This window comes from Choloepus didactylus, chromosome 6 (assembly GCF_015220235.1).
Source record: "Choloepus didactylus isolate mChoDid1 chromosome 6, mChoDid1.pri, whole genome shotgun sequence".
Lineage (NCBI taxonomy): Eukaryota > Metazoa > Chordata > Mammalia > Pilosa > Megalonychidae > Choloepus > Choloepus didactylus.
In genome coordinates this window covers 49,180,378-49,199,179 of record NC_051312.1, presented here as the reverse complement: position 1 = coordinate 49,199,179, position 18,802 = coordinate 49,180,378, and the positions used below count along the sequence as shown (strand labels likewise).

The 18,802-nt window shown below is 36.8% G+C and overlaps 1 protein-coding gene across 1 annotated transcript in view; it reads right to left on the bottom strand.

The window, feature by feature from the left end:
- The window catches only part of DCDC1 (doublecortin domain containing 1), a 632,177-nt gene that overhangs the window by 318,132 nt on the left and 295,243 nt on the right, over window positions 1-18,802 (bottom strand). The window contains 1 exon segment of the mRNA XM_037839043.1: window positions 15,531-15,701. Within this exon segment, the coding sequence (XP_037694971.1) occupies window positions 15,531-15,701 (171 nt within the window).

Below are 18,802 nucleotides of genomic sequence, written 5' to 3'. Positions count from 1 at the left end.
AACATTCCCAGATAATCAAAAGCTGAGGGATTTCATCACCAGTAATCAATCCTATAGATATGCTAAAGGGAATTGTGCAGGCTGAAAGGAAGGGACACTAAACAATTGAATGAAACCACATGAAGAAATAAAGATTCCCAGTAAAAATCACATGGTAAATATAAATACCAATATTACTGTATTTCAGATTTGTAACTCCACTATTTACTTCCTACAGGATCTAAAATACATAAACTGTAATGATAAATCAGTGGTTTTGGACTCAATGTAAAATATGTAATTTTTGACAAGAACTACATAAAGGTGGGGGAATGGAGGAGTATAGGAACATAGTTTATGTGTCCTATTGAAGTTAAGTTGGTATCAAAGAAAAACAAGATTGTTATAGATTTAAGATGCTAAATTTAAGCCCCACAGTAAACACAAAGAAAGTATCAGAGAATATGACCATAGAGATGAAAAGTAGAGTATGGGTTATGAGAAGTGGGGGAAGGAGCAATGGAGAGTTAAGAAATGAGTGTAGGGTTTCTGTTTGGGGTAAAGGGAAATTTCTAGTAATGAATGGTAGGAAGGTGATGGCATTGCAACATTCTAAATGTGATTAATCCCACTAATGGAATGCTAGGGAGGGGTTGGAATGGGAAGATTTAGGCTGTATATACGTTTCCACAATTGAAAAAAAAAAAAAAGAAAGTCTAAATAGATAATGACAATTAAATGCCAAGGATGATCTTGGATGGGATCTGAGGATGGAGGAGAGGAGGCTCAAAGGGACACAGTTGGGACATAAGAAAAAAAAAAAAGGAAATATAGAATGTAAGCTTTGTATCAATGTTGAATTTCTTGAACTTCTTAGCTGCGCTTAATGGGATTGCATAAAAGAATGTTCTTGTTCATGGGAAGTATATATGTGAATTACATTGTTTGTTCAAGGATGTGTGCAGCTTGCTCTCATATGTTCAGAAGACAGAGCAATAGATGATGGATGATAGATAGGGAGGGGGGGGAGGGAGGGAGAGAGGGAGGGAAAGAAAGAAATGGTGGTGTGACAGGATGTTAAAGTTGGTGGATCAGAGTATCAGAGGAAGGGAGTCGGGGTATGCTGGAGTTCTGTGTATGCGGTTTGTATTGTTTTTGCAACTGTTCCTGTAAGTTTGAATTTATTTCAAAATAAAATTTTAAAAAAAATTTAAAAAAAGGCATCAAAAAATATTTTATAGAAGTTTTTACCACTCTCAAAGAACATAAAAATTAAAAGGAAATAGTTTTCTTATGTGAGAAGCTAATTAGCCATGATGAAATCTTTATCCAATCAGAATTCAAAGTCACCTTTGGAGACAGAAAATGAATTCTCACTGAATTAACATTATGTGTACATTAAATCAAATAAAAGTATTGTTACTTTTTCTATTTTTATAGACTTGCAAGATAGCTTTTAGAATATCCACATTTTCTTTATTTTCTTAAAAGTATAATATATTATAAATCAAACAGTAAACGTGTCTAACCTTAATATTCAGTTATAAATTAAACAGTAAACATGTCTAACCTTAATATTCAGTTATGATGATAATCCCAAAGCAAATATTAAAATTATCTCATTCAAGCAATGAAAATTTAATAATGAATTAATGTTAATACTGTGTGTAACAAAAAGTGTTTTAATGCCTAACACAGATGTGTTTAAACAGTATTTAACAGGTAAAGAGACATATTTTGTCCCAGGAAATAAACATGCACTTAAATGAAAATAAGTAATCTAACTATTAAACTTCATCAGCTTAAATGGTACCTGGACCAAAAGCCAAATAACAATTTTTAAAGCTAAAAAAAGTATACTAAAAATAATTTGTTTTAAAAGGCACATTTAAATGTTCTCTGTAAGTTACAGCAGAGCCCATCATTTACAAGTGTATAAAGGAGGTGCCTGTCTGTAGGAAAGGATTTTAGGGAAGAAGGGAAGGACTCTAATCCCAAAATATCTCTCCATCAATTTGCAAATAATTGAAATTCCAGTTGGAGATTCACTCCTCTGTCACAACTAAAATGAGGGGAAATAATATTCAGTCTTATTGGTTATTTATCCTTTAAGGCTGTGATTTTCAATCCATACTCCCTATAATCCCTCCAAGGGATGGGGGACAGGGAACAGTAGCTCAAGTGGGAAGTCAGCTCCGATGAGTGGGATATGGGGATATCCCCATCCTGGTTTCAAACAGGGTAGGTCCCACTTTTATCTATTTTACATAAATAAAGTATTCTGATCTAAGAAAAAAAATTAAAAACTAAAGTCTTATTTTGAAAGAAAGTGTGGCATGTTTTTTTCTCAAGAGCAGGTTTTAAAGAAAGTGCGGTAGTGGGATCCTGGGGAACCAGGAACCTGAATTAGCAGGTAACGTTGGGAGTAGGGGAAGGCATCATATCAAGAAAAGGGCCAAGGGGAGCCAAGGGTGAAGAGGCCTGGAAGATGAGCTCATGGGCGTCACAGTTTCCTTGGAAGTAGGGCTGCATTATTTTCCTTTAAGCATTTAAAGTCATATTTCATCATTTTGTAATAGCATTTAAAGAAAAAAAAAGCCCCACTCCAATTTTTCTGTATCTCTTGAAGTAAAATTTCCAAAACAAAGTGCATGATTCTGCAAAAATATTCTCTTTGTAAACAATTATAGTTCTCACTAAATTCAATATCTGAATATGTTCAAAATTATCTGGAAGACAGTGGAAGGTAAATTTGCTTGCCTGTCACATACTATATCAAGTAATTTCAATAAGCCCTTTATAAATGAGAATATTTTGAGGAGAAATACAAGAAGGATTTCACTTTGTCTAAATTATTTTAGTATCTAAAATTACATTTAATTGGGATTAAAATATCATCTAGGTGGGCCCTGTCAGTAGCTGAGTACAATATCATGCATTATATATCAGAGCTTATAAAGGTTTTTGGAGGCTCCTGAGCTCAACATATTTCCTCTCATAAAGGTAAAGGCTTTTTTGATGAGAAAAACAGTTACATTCTTCCAAATTCTATTTTACTAGAGAACCTGAACATTATAGAACCAAATAGAAACCCAATCATCAGGTTTCCCCAAATTACTAGCCTCAGAGATCATATTCTTATCTTTGGATAGAGTATATATTCTTCATGCTATTGAGTTTCTTTTGTTTATATCATATATTCATTCAAAAAATACTTCCCTCCTAATATGAATGGGTACTCTGAGTAACTAAAACCTATGCAAAAGCTTACTATCTGTAGCAATACATTTTTACTTTTAGAAAACAATCCATTTTTTAACATAAAATATTACTGAAACTGTATGTAGAATCTTAAGTAGATATAAATGCATCACTTCATTTGCTCATACTAGAAAATCTGCATTTGTTTATGTTCAAATGATGAATTTATGCTTTAATATATTCATGGTGAGCCAGGCTAACATAGATGTCAGTGGGTTATCCAGGGGACGGGAACATATGTAGGAAAGGAATCTCAGCAACCTGAGCATATCAAACATTCTGTGAAAAAGCTAATTGAGAGGTAAAACAAATTAACTGCTATGGAGAAGGACAATCTCCCTGTGAGAGGGTGTGTGCCTTCAACAGTAAGGTTCAGTGATTGCATTTAGTCTGAGTAGCTGCTGGGACAGTCGTACAGCTCTGGTCCATGGACTTTCCCCGCTGACTGCCCACCTGGCAATTCTCCGGGCACCTTCAAGGATGTCAGGAATGCACAGAGAAAGCCTGTCTCATTACAACAGGCACTGCATGGGAGCTAATGCCCAGACCAATTGCCCATCCATGGTTTTGATACAGACAGTTTTGCTTTGCTCTTCAGCAGGTCTAGGAAGGAAAGATTGGATCTTCCTGCACAGAGATTTACACCTGACTGCAGACGCCTGTCAGGAAATAGGCTAGGGTGAATACACTGGATTTTTTGTTTGTTTTTTGTTTTGTTTTGTTTTGTGTGTGTCTTTTTGGTTTTTTTTATTTGTTTGTTTTTTTTTTTGTTGTTGTTCATAGCCCACAAAATAAATAAGGCAAGATGGGAAAAAAGAATAGGTGAGAGAATAGAGCATTCAGGGCCTGCTGCTAATTTGAGATGTTCAGAGGTATTGACTGGACCTCAATTATTTTAGCTTTAAAATGGGTGGCCCAACATTGGCCTACTATGGTAAAATCTAGGTCTGAAAACTGAATATCTCCATCAGACTTTACCCAATGTTTAGTGAATGTTCTTGAAATTACAAAAATACCCAAATATTCCAACTTTGCTACTGTAGTCACAATTTCTTTTAAAATGAATGTTAAGTTGGCATGTTTTACTACTTGTTAGCAGGGCATATCCTAAATTTGTTTTCCCACTGTTGCTGCAGATAATTTAGCTGAAATAGCAGAGCAGCTCAGAGGTGAATACTATCTGGGAAAGGAAAATAAATGAGAGAGGCAAGGATCAAGGAATGTAAAACGGAAATAAGGACATAGTATGCACACAAAACAGTGGAGAGGCCATTCAAAATTATTCTTGCCTTGACTTTATGCATAACTGCCCTCAGTTATCTCCTTCTATGCATTTAATTGTTCCAATTTCCTAAATATTTAAATAAACTTCCTATTAATACAAATACATGGTTAGAGAATTTTAAAAGTAGTTTAAATGATCACAAACACAATGCAAATCTCAAACAGTTTTGTGATGCTCTTGTGCCATTGACACAGCAAACTCAAATATTCAAAGCATAGGAGAGGCCAAAAGGGTATTTAGGGTAAAAGTTAGCATCTTTTCTCTTATCAACCAATATGCCCAAATATAAACAGTCATGTAAAGTAAATGATAAAATTGTAGTAAAAAAACTGGAAGGACCTACACATTAGATTTATTGTCAACAAAAAGTGTCATGTTCTAATTTTATGGAAATAATCGTAGGTTTGGGCCAAAAGGCTCTCCCAGGCTTCTCTGCATTTTCACACAGTACCTAGCACAGTGACTTTTGCATGATATGTATTTGATAATGGGTGGATTTTCTGATTTACTCACTGAAAAATCTCCTTTTGTGCTGTCATTAGCAATAGAAAAACTTTTAGATGATGAACTAGTTGCTGGACAAATAAATATCTGAATTGTCCCTTTAACAAAGCTTACATTTCTTTATCCTATAAAAGCACTATAATCAACAGTATAAACATAGAAAGGCTAAAACAAATCTCCGAATCACAGCCTTCTGAATCTTGTTTTTATCTAGGTTACTGAATTCCACCATGTCTCCCTTGCCCAAAGCCAGAGTACAGTTATGTAACCCTAATGAGGCTTAAGCTTCAGGTCCCTTACTTACTCCAGCCTCTGGAAGTGCTGGGAACCATAGAGTGAGGAGAGGAAGCCAGATAGCAATCAGGAAGTATTTCTCTGTAAGCATTTCTGATAAGCTGCCTAAAAAATTCTCAGAAGAAAGAATCTGAATCTCCAAGACTCTGTTAATTTGCTGTGATTTACTTTCTCCTTCTAAGTAAATACCCACTTTCAGACTTAATTTTATAGAGAGCGTCTCCCCATCCCACCCAACTGTCCAAGCTCTAGGCCGCACAGAACCTGGATCTGGCTCTGCTCCCAGCAAGCGAAAGGCAACCCACAGAGTTTCATTGACCAATTGTGTATGAAAAGCACTAATTCCAGTGAAAGAACGGCCTTGTCCCTATCTTCTGCTCTACTCTCTCATGCTTTCTCCCACCTACTGACATATTACACACTCTTGCTCATCAATTCTCTGTCACAATCACCCACCTTCCTACTAGTTTTTCCACCCACCAGCCCCTACTGATTTGCTAATACCCTTTTGTATCAATCCTTTCTTTCAGGCATCTTCCTGCTCTCCCAGGGAAACACTAACATTTCTGACAGGATCTCCATGGGGATGAAGAGGAGGAGGGGTTGTAGGGAAAGAACAGGACTGGGAAGGCAGGAATCACTGAGCCATGGCTATTAGCAGATGTTCTCATGGTGACCGGGAGTGGTGGCGGTGACAAGGGATACGGGTTAAGGGAAGGTTTGGAATAGTATGAAATTGCTCCAAAAACTTGTTGCCTGAAGGGCTTCAAAAATTATGGAGCATGTTAAGTGTGACCATTTGAAGTAAACATGATAATATATAAATAAACAAACAATCTCTTCACCTTAAAAAGGTGCTATGATGTGAGGGCAAGAGAAGGTACCAGAATACAAAACAAAACATGTACAATGTGGTTGTGACTACATCGGGCATGTAAATGCAGGTGGAAATGATGTGCAAGGGTGAGAATAGTGATGTAGGACCATGATTAAGGATGATACAACTTTTTCCTAAAATTCCTCTTTTTTTTCAATTTTTGTTTTTAAACAAAAGTTTCCCACTGTAAGAATGACCATGAACATTTAAGCTGTTCTCAGTCCTTTATCTTGTATTTCCATTTTAACTTGGCATTGTATTATGCCATGTGATTGCAAAAATGGGACAGAGGAAATATCAAGTACAGAAAGAGTGTATCCTTTTAAGAGGTCACCTCCTAAGGTTAAGACAGGAGTATAGTTAATGACCTAACCAAAAGCAGATATTTTTTAATTGTCAATGAATGATGTAATGAGGATAAGCTCTCAGCAGAGTGGTTAAGGCAATCTATACAATATGAGAAGCACTCCAGGTGATTTTGAATCACACTCTATGTTTCAGTTTCCTAGGCTGCTCAAAGCAGATGCCATGAAGTGGATTGGCTTTAAACAACCCATTTGTTAGCTTACAGTTTGAGGCTGTGAGAATGTTCAAATCAAGGCATCATCAAAACTGTCTGCTGGTACTCCTTGGCTCCTCTGCCACATGGCAAGGCACATGGTGGTGTCTTCTGGTCTCTCCCTTCTCTTCCAGGTTTCACTGCTTTCAGCTTCTTGCTTCCATGACTTTCTCTATCTCTGTCTGTATTCTTTCCTTTCAGAAAGAACTCCAGAAAGAGGATTAAGACCTATCCCGAATGAGGTCGGTCACACGTTAACTGAAGTAGCCTCATCAAAAGATTTTACTTACAATGGTTTCAGACCCACAGGAATGGATCAGCTTTAAGGATATGATTACCTGGGGTACATAAAGTTCCAAACCACCACACTCCACCCTCTGGACCTGAAAAACACATGTTCTTTCCATATGCAAAACACAGTCATTCCATCACAATATCCCAGAAGCCTAAAGTCATTTCAGTAACAATACAAAGTCTCATGAAAATCAGATAGTGTGGTCTGTGGCACAATTCCCCTCTCTCTGTAGATCTGTGAAACCTAGAGAACATGTTATCTGTTTCCAATATACCAAGGAGCCATAGGATAAACATTTCCATTCCCATAGGAAGAAATCGGAAGGAAAATAGGGGTCACAAGTCTCAAACAGTTCCAAAACCCCAAGGCATACTCCATTAGATTCCAAATTCTGAGAGTCATCATTGAAATCATGTTTTGTCCTCTGAGCATGATGGAGCAGCAGCCCCACCCTTTTCAAGTGTTTGTGCAGTAGCCATGCTTTCCCTGAACATTAGGGTAAAGGCTCCAACCTCTGAGAACACTGGGGTGATGGCAAGACTGCAATCTCTGGGGCACTGGCTCAACACTCTCAGAATAGAGCGGTGGTAGCAAGACTCTCCCCAATCCCCAGGGAGTATGCTTCACCCGCTCTGAAGACTAGGGTGACAGCACCCTTCCTGAATATCAAAGCAGAAGGTGTGCCCTCTCCAAGTGCCAGAGTATACTCACCTTTTTCACACATGGGTGAACTTGCTCTCTTGACCCAAGAAGATGTCTTCTGTCCAGACCTTACCTTCCACAGTCCTGCCCTTGAAGTGATTTTTCCTTCAATTAGTCCCTTTTCTGTCCCTTTTAGTCTAGGCTGGCAGTGGTTCTGTTCATACATATCTCACAAAAAGCTTGTCAGTTTTGCATGTAGTACTCAAGGGTCCAAACCATCAGACAAAAGGAAGTTCCATATTTAGCTTCAAAATCTCTTCAACTAAATATCCAACTTCATCACTTTTAAATTCTGCCTTCCATCCAACATCAGAGTTCAATTTTGTGAAGGTCTCTACCACTTTAAAACAAGGAAAACCTTTCTTCCAGTTTCCAGTAACACAGTCATCATTTCACCAGAAGTATACCTTTAGCACCCACATTTCCAGCAACAGTCTCTTCAAAGCAATCTAGGCCTTTTCTATCGAGCACTGCACAATTCTTCTGGCCTCTACCCATTACCCAATTCCAGAGCCATTTCCTCATTTTTGGTATTTGCAATAGCAGCACCCACTCTCCTGGTACCAAAATCTGTTTCAGTTTCCTAGGCTGCTCAAAGCAGACACCATGAAATGGGTTGGTTTCTAACAATGGGAATTTATTAGCTTATAGTTTGAGGCTGTGAGAATGTCCAAATCAAGGCTTATGAGAATGTTCAAGTCAAGGCATCATCAAGCCAACGCTTTCTTCCCAAAAACTGTCTGCTGGTGATCCTTGTTTCCTCTGCCACATGGCAAGGCACAGAGTGGTGTCTACTGTTCTCTTCCTTCTCTTCCAGGTTTCACTGCTTCCAGCTTGTTGCTTCCATGGCTTTCTCTTTCTCTCTCTGTATTCTTTCTGTTTATAAAGGACTCCAGTGAGAGGATTAGGACCCATCCTGAATTAGGTGGTTTACACCTTAACTGAAGGAGCTTTATCAAAAGGTCCTATTCAGGAATGGATTAGCTTTAAGAACATGATTTTCTGGGGTATATACAATTCCAAACCACTACACTCTGCCTCCAGTCTCTAGTTGAGAGCCTCTGCTCAAGTAGATGATGATGGTTATAATGAATTATTTTGGTTTTTAGAGTTGGGCAGTAGGCTTACATATATATTTAACAGATTGATATAAATCATCAAATTGAGAATATTAGAAAGATGATCACCCCAATTTATTTTTCTATCAGATATTTTTCTAAGATCAAAATGAATAAAAGAAAAAGTTTTACTATAGTTACAAATGAAAAATATATTCGTGTATTGATATATCATCTAACACTCTGCATATCACTTGCCATAAGATGGGAAAAAATTTGTTCATAACCAGAAAAGATGGGGCCATTGCCCACAGTGCATTACAGTTATCTGAGTTAGAGACAGTGTCTGACTGAAGAGTAGCTCATCCACAGCCCAGGGAAACTTCAAGTTTGGTCAGACAATTGCTATCAACTGACTCTGGAATCAGTGCAAGATGGTACACTGTTGCCATTGTTCAATATCCTTTCAGTTGGAATAAGCAAGTTCTAATTAGCAAGGAAGTAGAGAAAGCTCCCCAGTTCCAAAAGACTGGCAATTCTGAATATTTATGGTAAACACTGTGAACCAGCTTTGTCTTTACTGTCTGGCTGTTTGAGACAGGCCTAGTTTGGAAAGCTACAGAGCTCAGTTTCTTTTCTATCAGTCTAGACGTGTCAGAGGAGTGGTAGACATGCAATACCCTGGATAATGTGCAGTAATTTACTTACTCTACTTACTCATTTTATTTAATTTTATATGAGTAAATGGTACATGTCAGTCAATTTGCCTTCCACGGCCACCTTCCCACTTCAGCCTAATCACTGGAAAGGGAAGCCCTATGTAGCATGTGACTCAGCTTCTGTCCATCCACTGGCCACACCTAGTTGCATGAGTGTTGGGTGCCTGATTCCAGGCTGGGCCAATCAAAACAGAATCTCTCTTTAAATAATTTGAACCAGATGACACTAAGATAGTATTCAGATAGTGATGACAATTTAAACACAAAAGTCAGGACTAGGGGCCATAATTTTTTCCACATATAAATGAAGGAGTCAAAAGAGAAAGTCAGCTTGCAGAAAGAAACAAGAAATGGAGAAGTCTCACAAAGAATCAGAGATGAGAGATCATGGTACTCATGATCATGAAAGCAGTATTTAAGGATTCTCCTCTATGCAGGATTGTTGGAAGGGATCTCTGAAAATGCCAAGGACCTCCTTGTATCCCTGGGCTTATTATGACAATTCAGGTTGCTCACCACTAGAGGGTGATGTTGAACAACTAGGAGTATGGACCAGTGATTAAGGCTCCTATTATTTAACAATTTTCAGATAGGAAAAGTTAGCTGTAAGCCAGAAACCTTTATTTTATCAAAACAAAACATATTGATGCCTGGACCACACCTTTAAGATGTGCTGGTAAATGTTTAACAACCTGTTAGGGAAGGGGTGATGATTATATAGCACATAACTTGCAAATAATAATAAAGTATGCAATACTCATTATTGTAAATTTCACATAGGCAATTGATTCTGACAGAAGGCTTTGATTATTTTTTAATTTTTTTTATTAGAGAAGTTCTAGGTCTACAGAAAAATCATGTAGAAAACAGAGTTCCCATATAACTCCCCTCACACATGCAGTTTTCCCTATTATTAATACTTTGCATTTGGGTGGTACTTTTGTTACAATTGATGAAACAATATTATTATAATTATACTATTAACTATAGTCCATAGTTTACATTAAGGTTCATAGTTTGGGTTATATAGTCCTATTATTTTTTTTTAAATTTTACTCTAGGAACATAAATACAACCTAAAATTTTCCCTTTTAACCACATTTAAATATATTATTTAGTGGTGTTAATTACATTCACAATGTTGTGCTACAATCACCACCATTCATTACCAAAACTTTTCCATCATCCCAAACAGAAACTATGTATCAATTGAGCATTAACTCCCTGTTCCCTACCCCTACCCTGGGCCCTGGTAACCTATATTCTTGTTTATGACTATGAATTTGCTTATTCTAATTATTTCATATCAGTGGGATCATACAACATTTGTCCTTTTGTGTCTGGCTTACTTCACCCAACCTGATGTCTTCAAGGTTCATTCATGATTGTTGCATATATCCAAACTTCATTCCTTTTTACAGCTGAATAACACTCCATTGCATGTATATAACAGTTTTGTATATCTATTCATGTGTTGATAGACACTTGAGGTTGCTTCTATAATCTGGCAATTGTGAATAATACAGCTATGAACAACAATATGCAAATATCTCTTTGAATCCCTGCTTTCAGTTCTTTGGGGTATGTACACAGAAGTGGGGTTGCCAGGTAATTCTATACTTAACTTTCTGTGGAACTACCAAACATTTTTCCACAGCAGGTTTACCGTTTTACATTCCCACCAACAATGAACAAGTGTTCCTATTTCTCTACATCCTCTCTAATATTTGTTATTTTCTGTATTTTAAGTAGTAGCCACTCTAGTGGGTATGAAAATGTTTCTCATTGTGGTTTTGATTTGCATTTCCCTAACGGCTAATGATATTGAGCATCTTTTCTCGTGTCTTTTGGCCATTTGTGTATCTTCTTTGTACAGATATCTATTTAAGTCTTTTGCCCATTTTTTAATTGGGTTGTTTGTATTTTTGTTTCTGAGTTGTGGGGTTTCTTTTTGCTAAGTCTCTTTGATAAGTCTTGTATATGTAACCAACTTATGGTGGCAGCTGACAAATAAGTGTAGTTCTGACATGAACACTGATTGATATTTTCATCCATGTTAATAGGCAAAACAAAAGTGAAACAAGGTAAATATGTTGGAACTGCTCTTGTGAGTCAATGACATGAATAATTTCTTGGCTATATTGGGTAATAGTTTTTGTATATTGGAAGAATATGTCTTCAATTTTTTTGTGCTATTCACAATGTAATAGATACAGAAATTACACATGTTTAAGTTTAATCTGCATTATAAACATTTTTTCCATGGCTTACTTAACTCTAGACCAGGGGTTGGCAAACTCTTCTGCAAAGGGCCAAATAGTAAATATTTTAGGCTTTTCAAGTCATATGGTCTCTGCCTCAACTACTGAACTCTGTCATTGTAATGTGAAAGCAGCCATAGCAATACATAAACAAATAGGTGTGGCTGTGTTCCAGCAAAACTTTATTTGCATAAAACTGGCAGATTTGGCCAACAAGCTATAGTTTGCCATTTCCTGATCTAGACCATCAATAAAACAATAAACCAAGCCCTCATTTGTAGCATTGCCCATTTCTGTGGTATAAATACTCTGACTGTGGCCAATTTCAAGCTATCAACATATCATCACTAAAGAGATGTGCAGTCACACACTATCATATACTGTTTTCACCAGACAGACACACTACGCATAAATAACCTCAAGAGCATAGGTAACAATAAAATATAATAAAATAATTAGGAAATGAGTATTTATTACCTTTGTTTTTAATATGACCTATTTAATTTAAGTTTATAAAATTTAATTTTTAATAATGGCTGTATTTGACAACTGGCTTACAAAATTACTGAAAATTTAAAAATTGATACTCACAAGCCAGTGCAAGCTGGCTCCAGCACACCAAATCAATTAAATAAAAATATCTTGGAGGAGGGAGCTGTGGGGCAGGGGCTGGGCACTGGCATTTTTAAAAGGTTTCCAGATGATTCTAACATGCAGCCAAGATTGTAAACCACTGCTCTACAACCTGAGGATGGGGCTGATTTCCAGCTTTCTTGATAAGTGGGAAGAAGAAATTTTTGTGTGTGAAAGAAACTGGATGCTCCTAAGAGGGAAATTGGGGTAAGAAGAGGGCAAATTGAAAGGGACTTCATGGGGGTAAAATCATCAAGAGGAATAATGCCTGAGTGGGGAGAGGGAACTCTGGAGATGGGACTAGGCTGCCCAATCAACCCAGTTTGGGACTGAGGGGTTTCCTAGGATGCAGGACTTTTAGTGCTAAAACTGGGAAAGTCCCAGGCAAACCAGCATGAGTTGGTCATTGTACTAATGAAATGTTAAGTTACCTTTCCCCAGGATCTTACAAAACTTGAGTGAAACAGCAAATGCCACAATATTTCTGACGTGGTTGAAAATTTTCTGCAAGCCAGTAAAGGGCACAAGGCTTTTATCAAGCTTGGCTCTCTGCCAAACAGTATCAGCTACTGCCAACGAGGGAACTACTGATACCTGGGTTAGATCCACTTCCTGTCCTGGGTGAATCCATGGTACTTTGCAATAAGAATATAGGTTACCTTTTCCCACCATCTCCTCTCCCTGGAGTTAACTGCTGTGCGATTTATCTACAAATCAGATAAGCTCCTGGTCTTGAAGTTTTTGCAAGATCCCATCCTGGTTTCCCTTACTCACTGATCTCATACATCAAATGAGCCAGTTCCTCAAACTGTTTTAATTTGAAACATGTTAATCATGGCGTTAATATGGCACTCTATTCAGTACTGCCCAATACAATTTCTATGATGAAGGAAATATATGCTGCATCATCCAATAGAGTAGTCACTAATCATATATGGCTACTGAGCAATTAAAATGTAGCTAATGTAACTAAGGCACTGGACTTTTTATTTTAATTAATAAAAATTTAAATTTAAATAGCCATGTGGGGCTAGTAGATACCATATTGGACAGCACAGTGAGTTCCCAACAAACAGTGAATTTATACAACATGACTTTTACAAATATATAAATTTCCTTTTTTGTTTGCTGGTATAGATAGAATTTTGAAGCATATTGAAAGAGGAATATATGAGAGTAACAATTCAGATCCAAAAGTTAAATATTTGCTATCAAGTGTATGTGCTGGTATGTGAATAAGTGATAGAAATTGTTCAGAAATAAGCAGAAAATTCTGGAGGAAAAGAAAACATTTTTATTTTTCCTGGGTCAGGCTACAGTTCATATAATAGTTGTTGATACAAACAAGTGGGGATGAGTAGCATTAAGGCAACCAAACTCTCTCACCTGGTTTCTCTATTAACCAATAGCAAGCACTTTGCAAAATGGCAGAATGGATCTGCAACCAAGTCAGAAACCTGGAAGAGAACAATGCTACTGATCTATAGGAATCGTGTGATCTTGAAGTCACCTGAATATCACTTCCTAAACTGTCAGCTGACCAGCACAGACTCTGAGAAATAAATTATCCTGTTTAACATGGAATTATATTTCCTGGAGGTCATTTTCACACCATGTTGTGGGTTGAATTGTGTCCCCCAAAATGATATATTCATGTAAATGTGATCTTATTGGAAATAGGGTCTTTGTGGATATAATGAAGTTTAAATGCGGTAATACTGGATTATGGTGGGCCAATGACCTGTGTCCTATGAGAAGAGGGAAATTTGGACACACAGACAGAGCCACAGACAGGAAGCAGACAACCATATATGTAGAATATGCAGATATTTACAACCATGTGACAATGGCGATGCTGCCATAAACCAAGGTACGCCTGGGGCCACCAAAATCTGGAAAAGGCAAGGAAGGATTCTTCCTCTAGAATGTTCAGAGAGAGCACTCCCCAGCTGACACCCTGACTTTGGACTACTAACCTCCAGAACTGTAGACAATAAATTTCTGCTGTTTTAAATCACCCACTTTGTAATATTTTATTATGACAACCCTAGCAAATTAATATATATGGTAATATTCTAATTCAAACTACAAACATAGGAATGCCACAAAAAGAAACAAATTATAGATAGAAAATATAATGTCTATAATTCTTTTTGCAGAATAAAACTGAATGTTAAGAAAGGGAATTATAGAGCAAAAGCTGATCAAAAATACAATTACTTTGAATGTTATCACATCCCTATGAACATAATCAAAAGGAAATAAAGAGTTGTTGTAACAGTTGTTCCTTAGTTGGAAAAGGCCCATACTTTGAGCAATCCAAATTTTACTAATCATCATCTCTTGAAATACAGGATATGAAAATATAAAACCATATTAACTTTATGGACTTAACATGGACACTCTATTATGAAAATCAAAAGTATAGATTTCCTAAATATTCAATGCCTAAACTACTTTAGTCAAGTGTGAGTAATTTTTCTCTTCCTAAGGTACAATAGCAGAAAGTAGTCTAGGGCATTTAGCCATCTTGTTCTGACAAATAACCAATTCACCTTTATTCTCAGTATATTCTTAAGTATTGATTTTGCCAAGTGAACTCAGACATGTGTCACATTTATCCAATACAGATCTTTTTCCTTGGAAATGTAGTTTGAACATCAATCAGTCAACTGGCCTTTCACCTCCAAATCCCATTGCCACTGTCTGTCAACTATTAAAAAGCTTGCCCATTTCTCCAAATAATTTATTTTTAAAAACTAAAATACACAGTGACTCCTGTGAAAAATATAAGTTTCTTGGAAGAGGATGCAAATGATCTGATCACATGATTAAAGTTATCAAATTTCTTCTTTCAAATTACCATTTTCTAAATTGAAAACTAGTAAAAATTTCATAAATCTTCATTTCAAAGCCTCCACGTATTTGCTTTCAAAGTATATCTCTGAATAGTAACATTACAGCTTATAAGCCAAGTTCCAGTTTGAGAAACACAATATAAAAAGAAATTCCAGTTGAGTGGCCTTGTGACAAGGGTCTTCAAATAGAGCAGCATGTTTACATCTCTGGTTGAACCCAAGGAGTGTTGCAGAATGACACCCACCTTGAGGTGCAGGCCTCCTGGGAGAAGAATGTTTGCTGGAAGGCTTTTAATGTGTTGGTAGACATAAGAGGAGAACTGCTCCTGCTCAGCCTGTAACTGGGGGCCAAGTTTAGAGAGATGACCTCTGTTGCTTTTGATAGCTGTCTGCAATTCATCAATCAGCCTGCTCACCTGAAGGGGTTAAATTACAAGAATTGTTAGCAAGAAGTAATTGTTGATGTCACACCTATTAGGTTTTTGAGTGCCTAGTTTGATGGGGGATAAACAACTTCAATACAAGAATTTAAGTACAGATATATTTTCAAGTAAAAAGAATAGAAGAGGTAATATCCCTTCAACAACAAATTTTATATATGGAAATTTTCACTTAAGTAATATGGCATAGGTAAAACCATTTACAATTGCTAAGTGGAAAATATCTCTGGGTATGAAAAGAAAACAGTATTTAAGGAAACATACACCAAACAAGTTTGCAAAGGACTTTTAAACCGCTGAACAGAGTAAAACCTCCTTAGGACTTAAAAAAAATTCAATTTATATACTGACCATATTTCATTTTACTATATGTACTTTCCTTTTTGGAATATTTTTATTTTACTATATGTATGTTACAGTTAAAATTTTTAATGCATCATGTATGTTACAGTTAAAATTTTTAATGCATCTGTTATATTCATTAACTCTTTTTTCATTTCTTTAAATTGAGATTGTTCACAAACCATAAAATTATCCAAAGTTCCTAAGTGTACAATCAATTGCCGCGGTACTATCATACAGTTGTGCATTCATCACAATTACTTTTTTTTCAATTTTTAGAACAGTTTCATTACTCCAGAAAAGAAATAAAGACAAAAAAAGGAAACTCAAATCCTCCCATACCTCTAACCACCCCCCCATTATTGATTCATAGTGTTGGCATAGTACATTTGTTATTGTTGATGAAAGAATGTTAAAATACTACTAACTGTACTATATAGTTTGCAATAGGTATAATTTTTTCATATATGCCCCTCTATTATTAGCTTCTAGTTATAGTGTCATACATTTGCTCTAGTTCATGAGAGAAATTTCTAATATTTCTACAGTTAAACATGGACATTGTCCACCACAAGATTCACTGTTTTATACATTCCCATCTTTTAACCTCCGACTTTCCTTCTGGGGACATATGTGACTCGGAGCTTACCCTTTCCACCACATTCACAGACCACTGAGCACTGTTGGTCATTCCACAACATGCTACCATCACCTCTGCTCACTTCCAAACGTTTAACTTCACCCTAGTTTAACATTCTGTTCATAAAAAGCAACCAGTCCACATTCTTTAGCCCCATTCTATATCCTGGTAACTTATATTTCATGTCTATGAGTTTACATATTAAAACTAGTTCATATCAGTGAGACCTTGCAATATTTGTCTTTATGTGTCTGTCTTATTTCACTCACTATAGTGCCCTCAAGATTTCTTCATCAACCCATTTTTTTTAAGACGGTTTTGTTCACACACCATACATTCCATCCTAAGTAAATAGTCATTGGTTCCCTGGATAGTCACGTATTTATGTATTCACCACCATTGCCACTATATATATAAGGACATCTCCATTTGTTCCACAAAGAAAGAGGAAGAGTCAAAGAAGGTAGAGAAACAAAAGAAAAAAAAGAAAGAGAAAAAAAAAAAACATGACAGCTAGGAAGCGACAAAAGGAAAGATAGAATTAAACCCAAGTAGAATAAAGAGTCAGACAACATCACCAATGCCAAGAATCCCAGACCCCTCCCCTATGTCTCCCCCCCGCCAAATGCATTTAGCTTTGGTATACTGCCTTTGTTACATTAAAGGAAGCATAAAACAATGTTTCTGTTAATTATAGTCTCTAGTTTGCATTGATTATCTTTTTCCCCCAATCCCACCCTATTTTTAACACCTTGCAATGTTGACATTCATTTGTTCTACCTCATGTAAAAACATACTTTTGCCTTTTATCACAATCATTGATCACCCTAGGTTTCACTGAGTTATACAGTCCCAGTCTTTATCTTTCCTTATTCCTTCTGGTGTCCCACATGCTCCTAACCTTCCTCTTTGAACCATACTCACAGTCATCTTTGTTCAGTGTGCTTACATGGCTGTGCTACTATCTCCCAAAATTGTGTTCCAAAGCTCTCACTCCTGTCTTTTCTGTCCGTAGTGCTCCCTTTAGTGTTTCCTGTAGAGCAGGTATCTTGTTCACAAACTCTGTCATTGTCTGTTTGTCAGAGAATATTTTAAACTCTCCCTCATATATGAAGGACAGTTTGCCAGTATAGGATTCTTGGTTGGCGGTTTTTTTCTTTCAGTATCTTAAATATATCACCCCACTTCCTTCTTGCCTCCATGGTTTCTACTGAGAAATCCGCACACAGTCTTATCAAGCTTCCTTTGTATGTGATAGATTGCTTTTCTCCTGCTGCTTTCAGGATTCTCTCTGTCTTTGACATTTGATAATCTGATTATTAAGTGTCTTGGTGTAGGTCTATTCAGATCTATTCTGTTTGGAGTACGCTGCACTTCTTGGATCTGTAATTTTATGTCTTTCATAAGAGATGGGAAATTTTCATTGATTATTTCCTCTATTATTGCCTCTGTCCCTTTTCCCTTGTCTTCTCCTTCCAGGACACCAATGATACACACATTCTTGTACTTTGTTTCATCTTTAAGTTCCTGGAGACATTGCTCATATTTTTTCATTCTTTTCTCCATCTCCTCCTTTGCGTGTAGGCTGTCAGGTGTTTTGTTCTCCAGTTCTTGAGTGTTTTCTTCTGCCTCTTGAGATCTGCTGTTGTATGTCTCCATTGTGTCTTTCATCTCTTGTGTTGTGCCTTTTATTTCCATAGAATCTGCCAGTTGTTCTTTCGAACTTTCGATTTCTACCTTATGTACACCCAGTGTTCTCATTATATGCTTCATCTCTTTTGCCATATCTTCCCTAAGCTTCTTAAATTGATTTAGCATTCATTGTTTCAATTCCTGTATCTCAGTAGAAGTGTAAATTTGTTCATTTGACTGGGCCATAACTTTGTTTTTCTTAGAATAGGTTATAGTTTTCTGTTGTCTAGGCATCTGGTTACCCCAATCAGATTTTCCCAGACCAGAACGGGCTCAGGTTTCAAAAGGAGGCAATAGTATCAGGTCTCCATGAGGGTGTGTCTTAGAAGATTGATACACCCTTTGAGGCCTCATTCCACTGTGCTTTTCTGCCCAGAAGGTGGCGCCTGTCAGTCTGTCACTC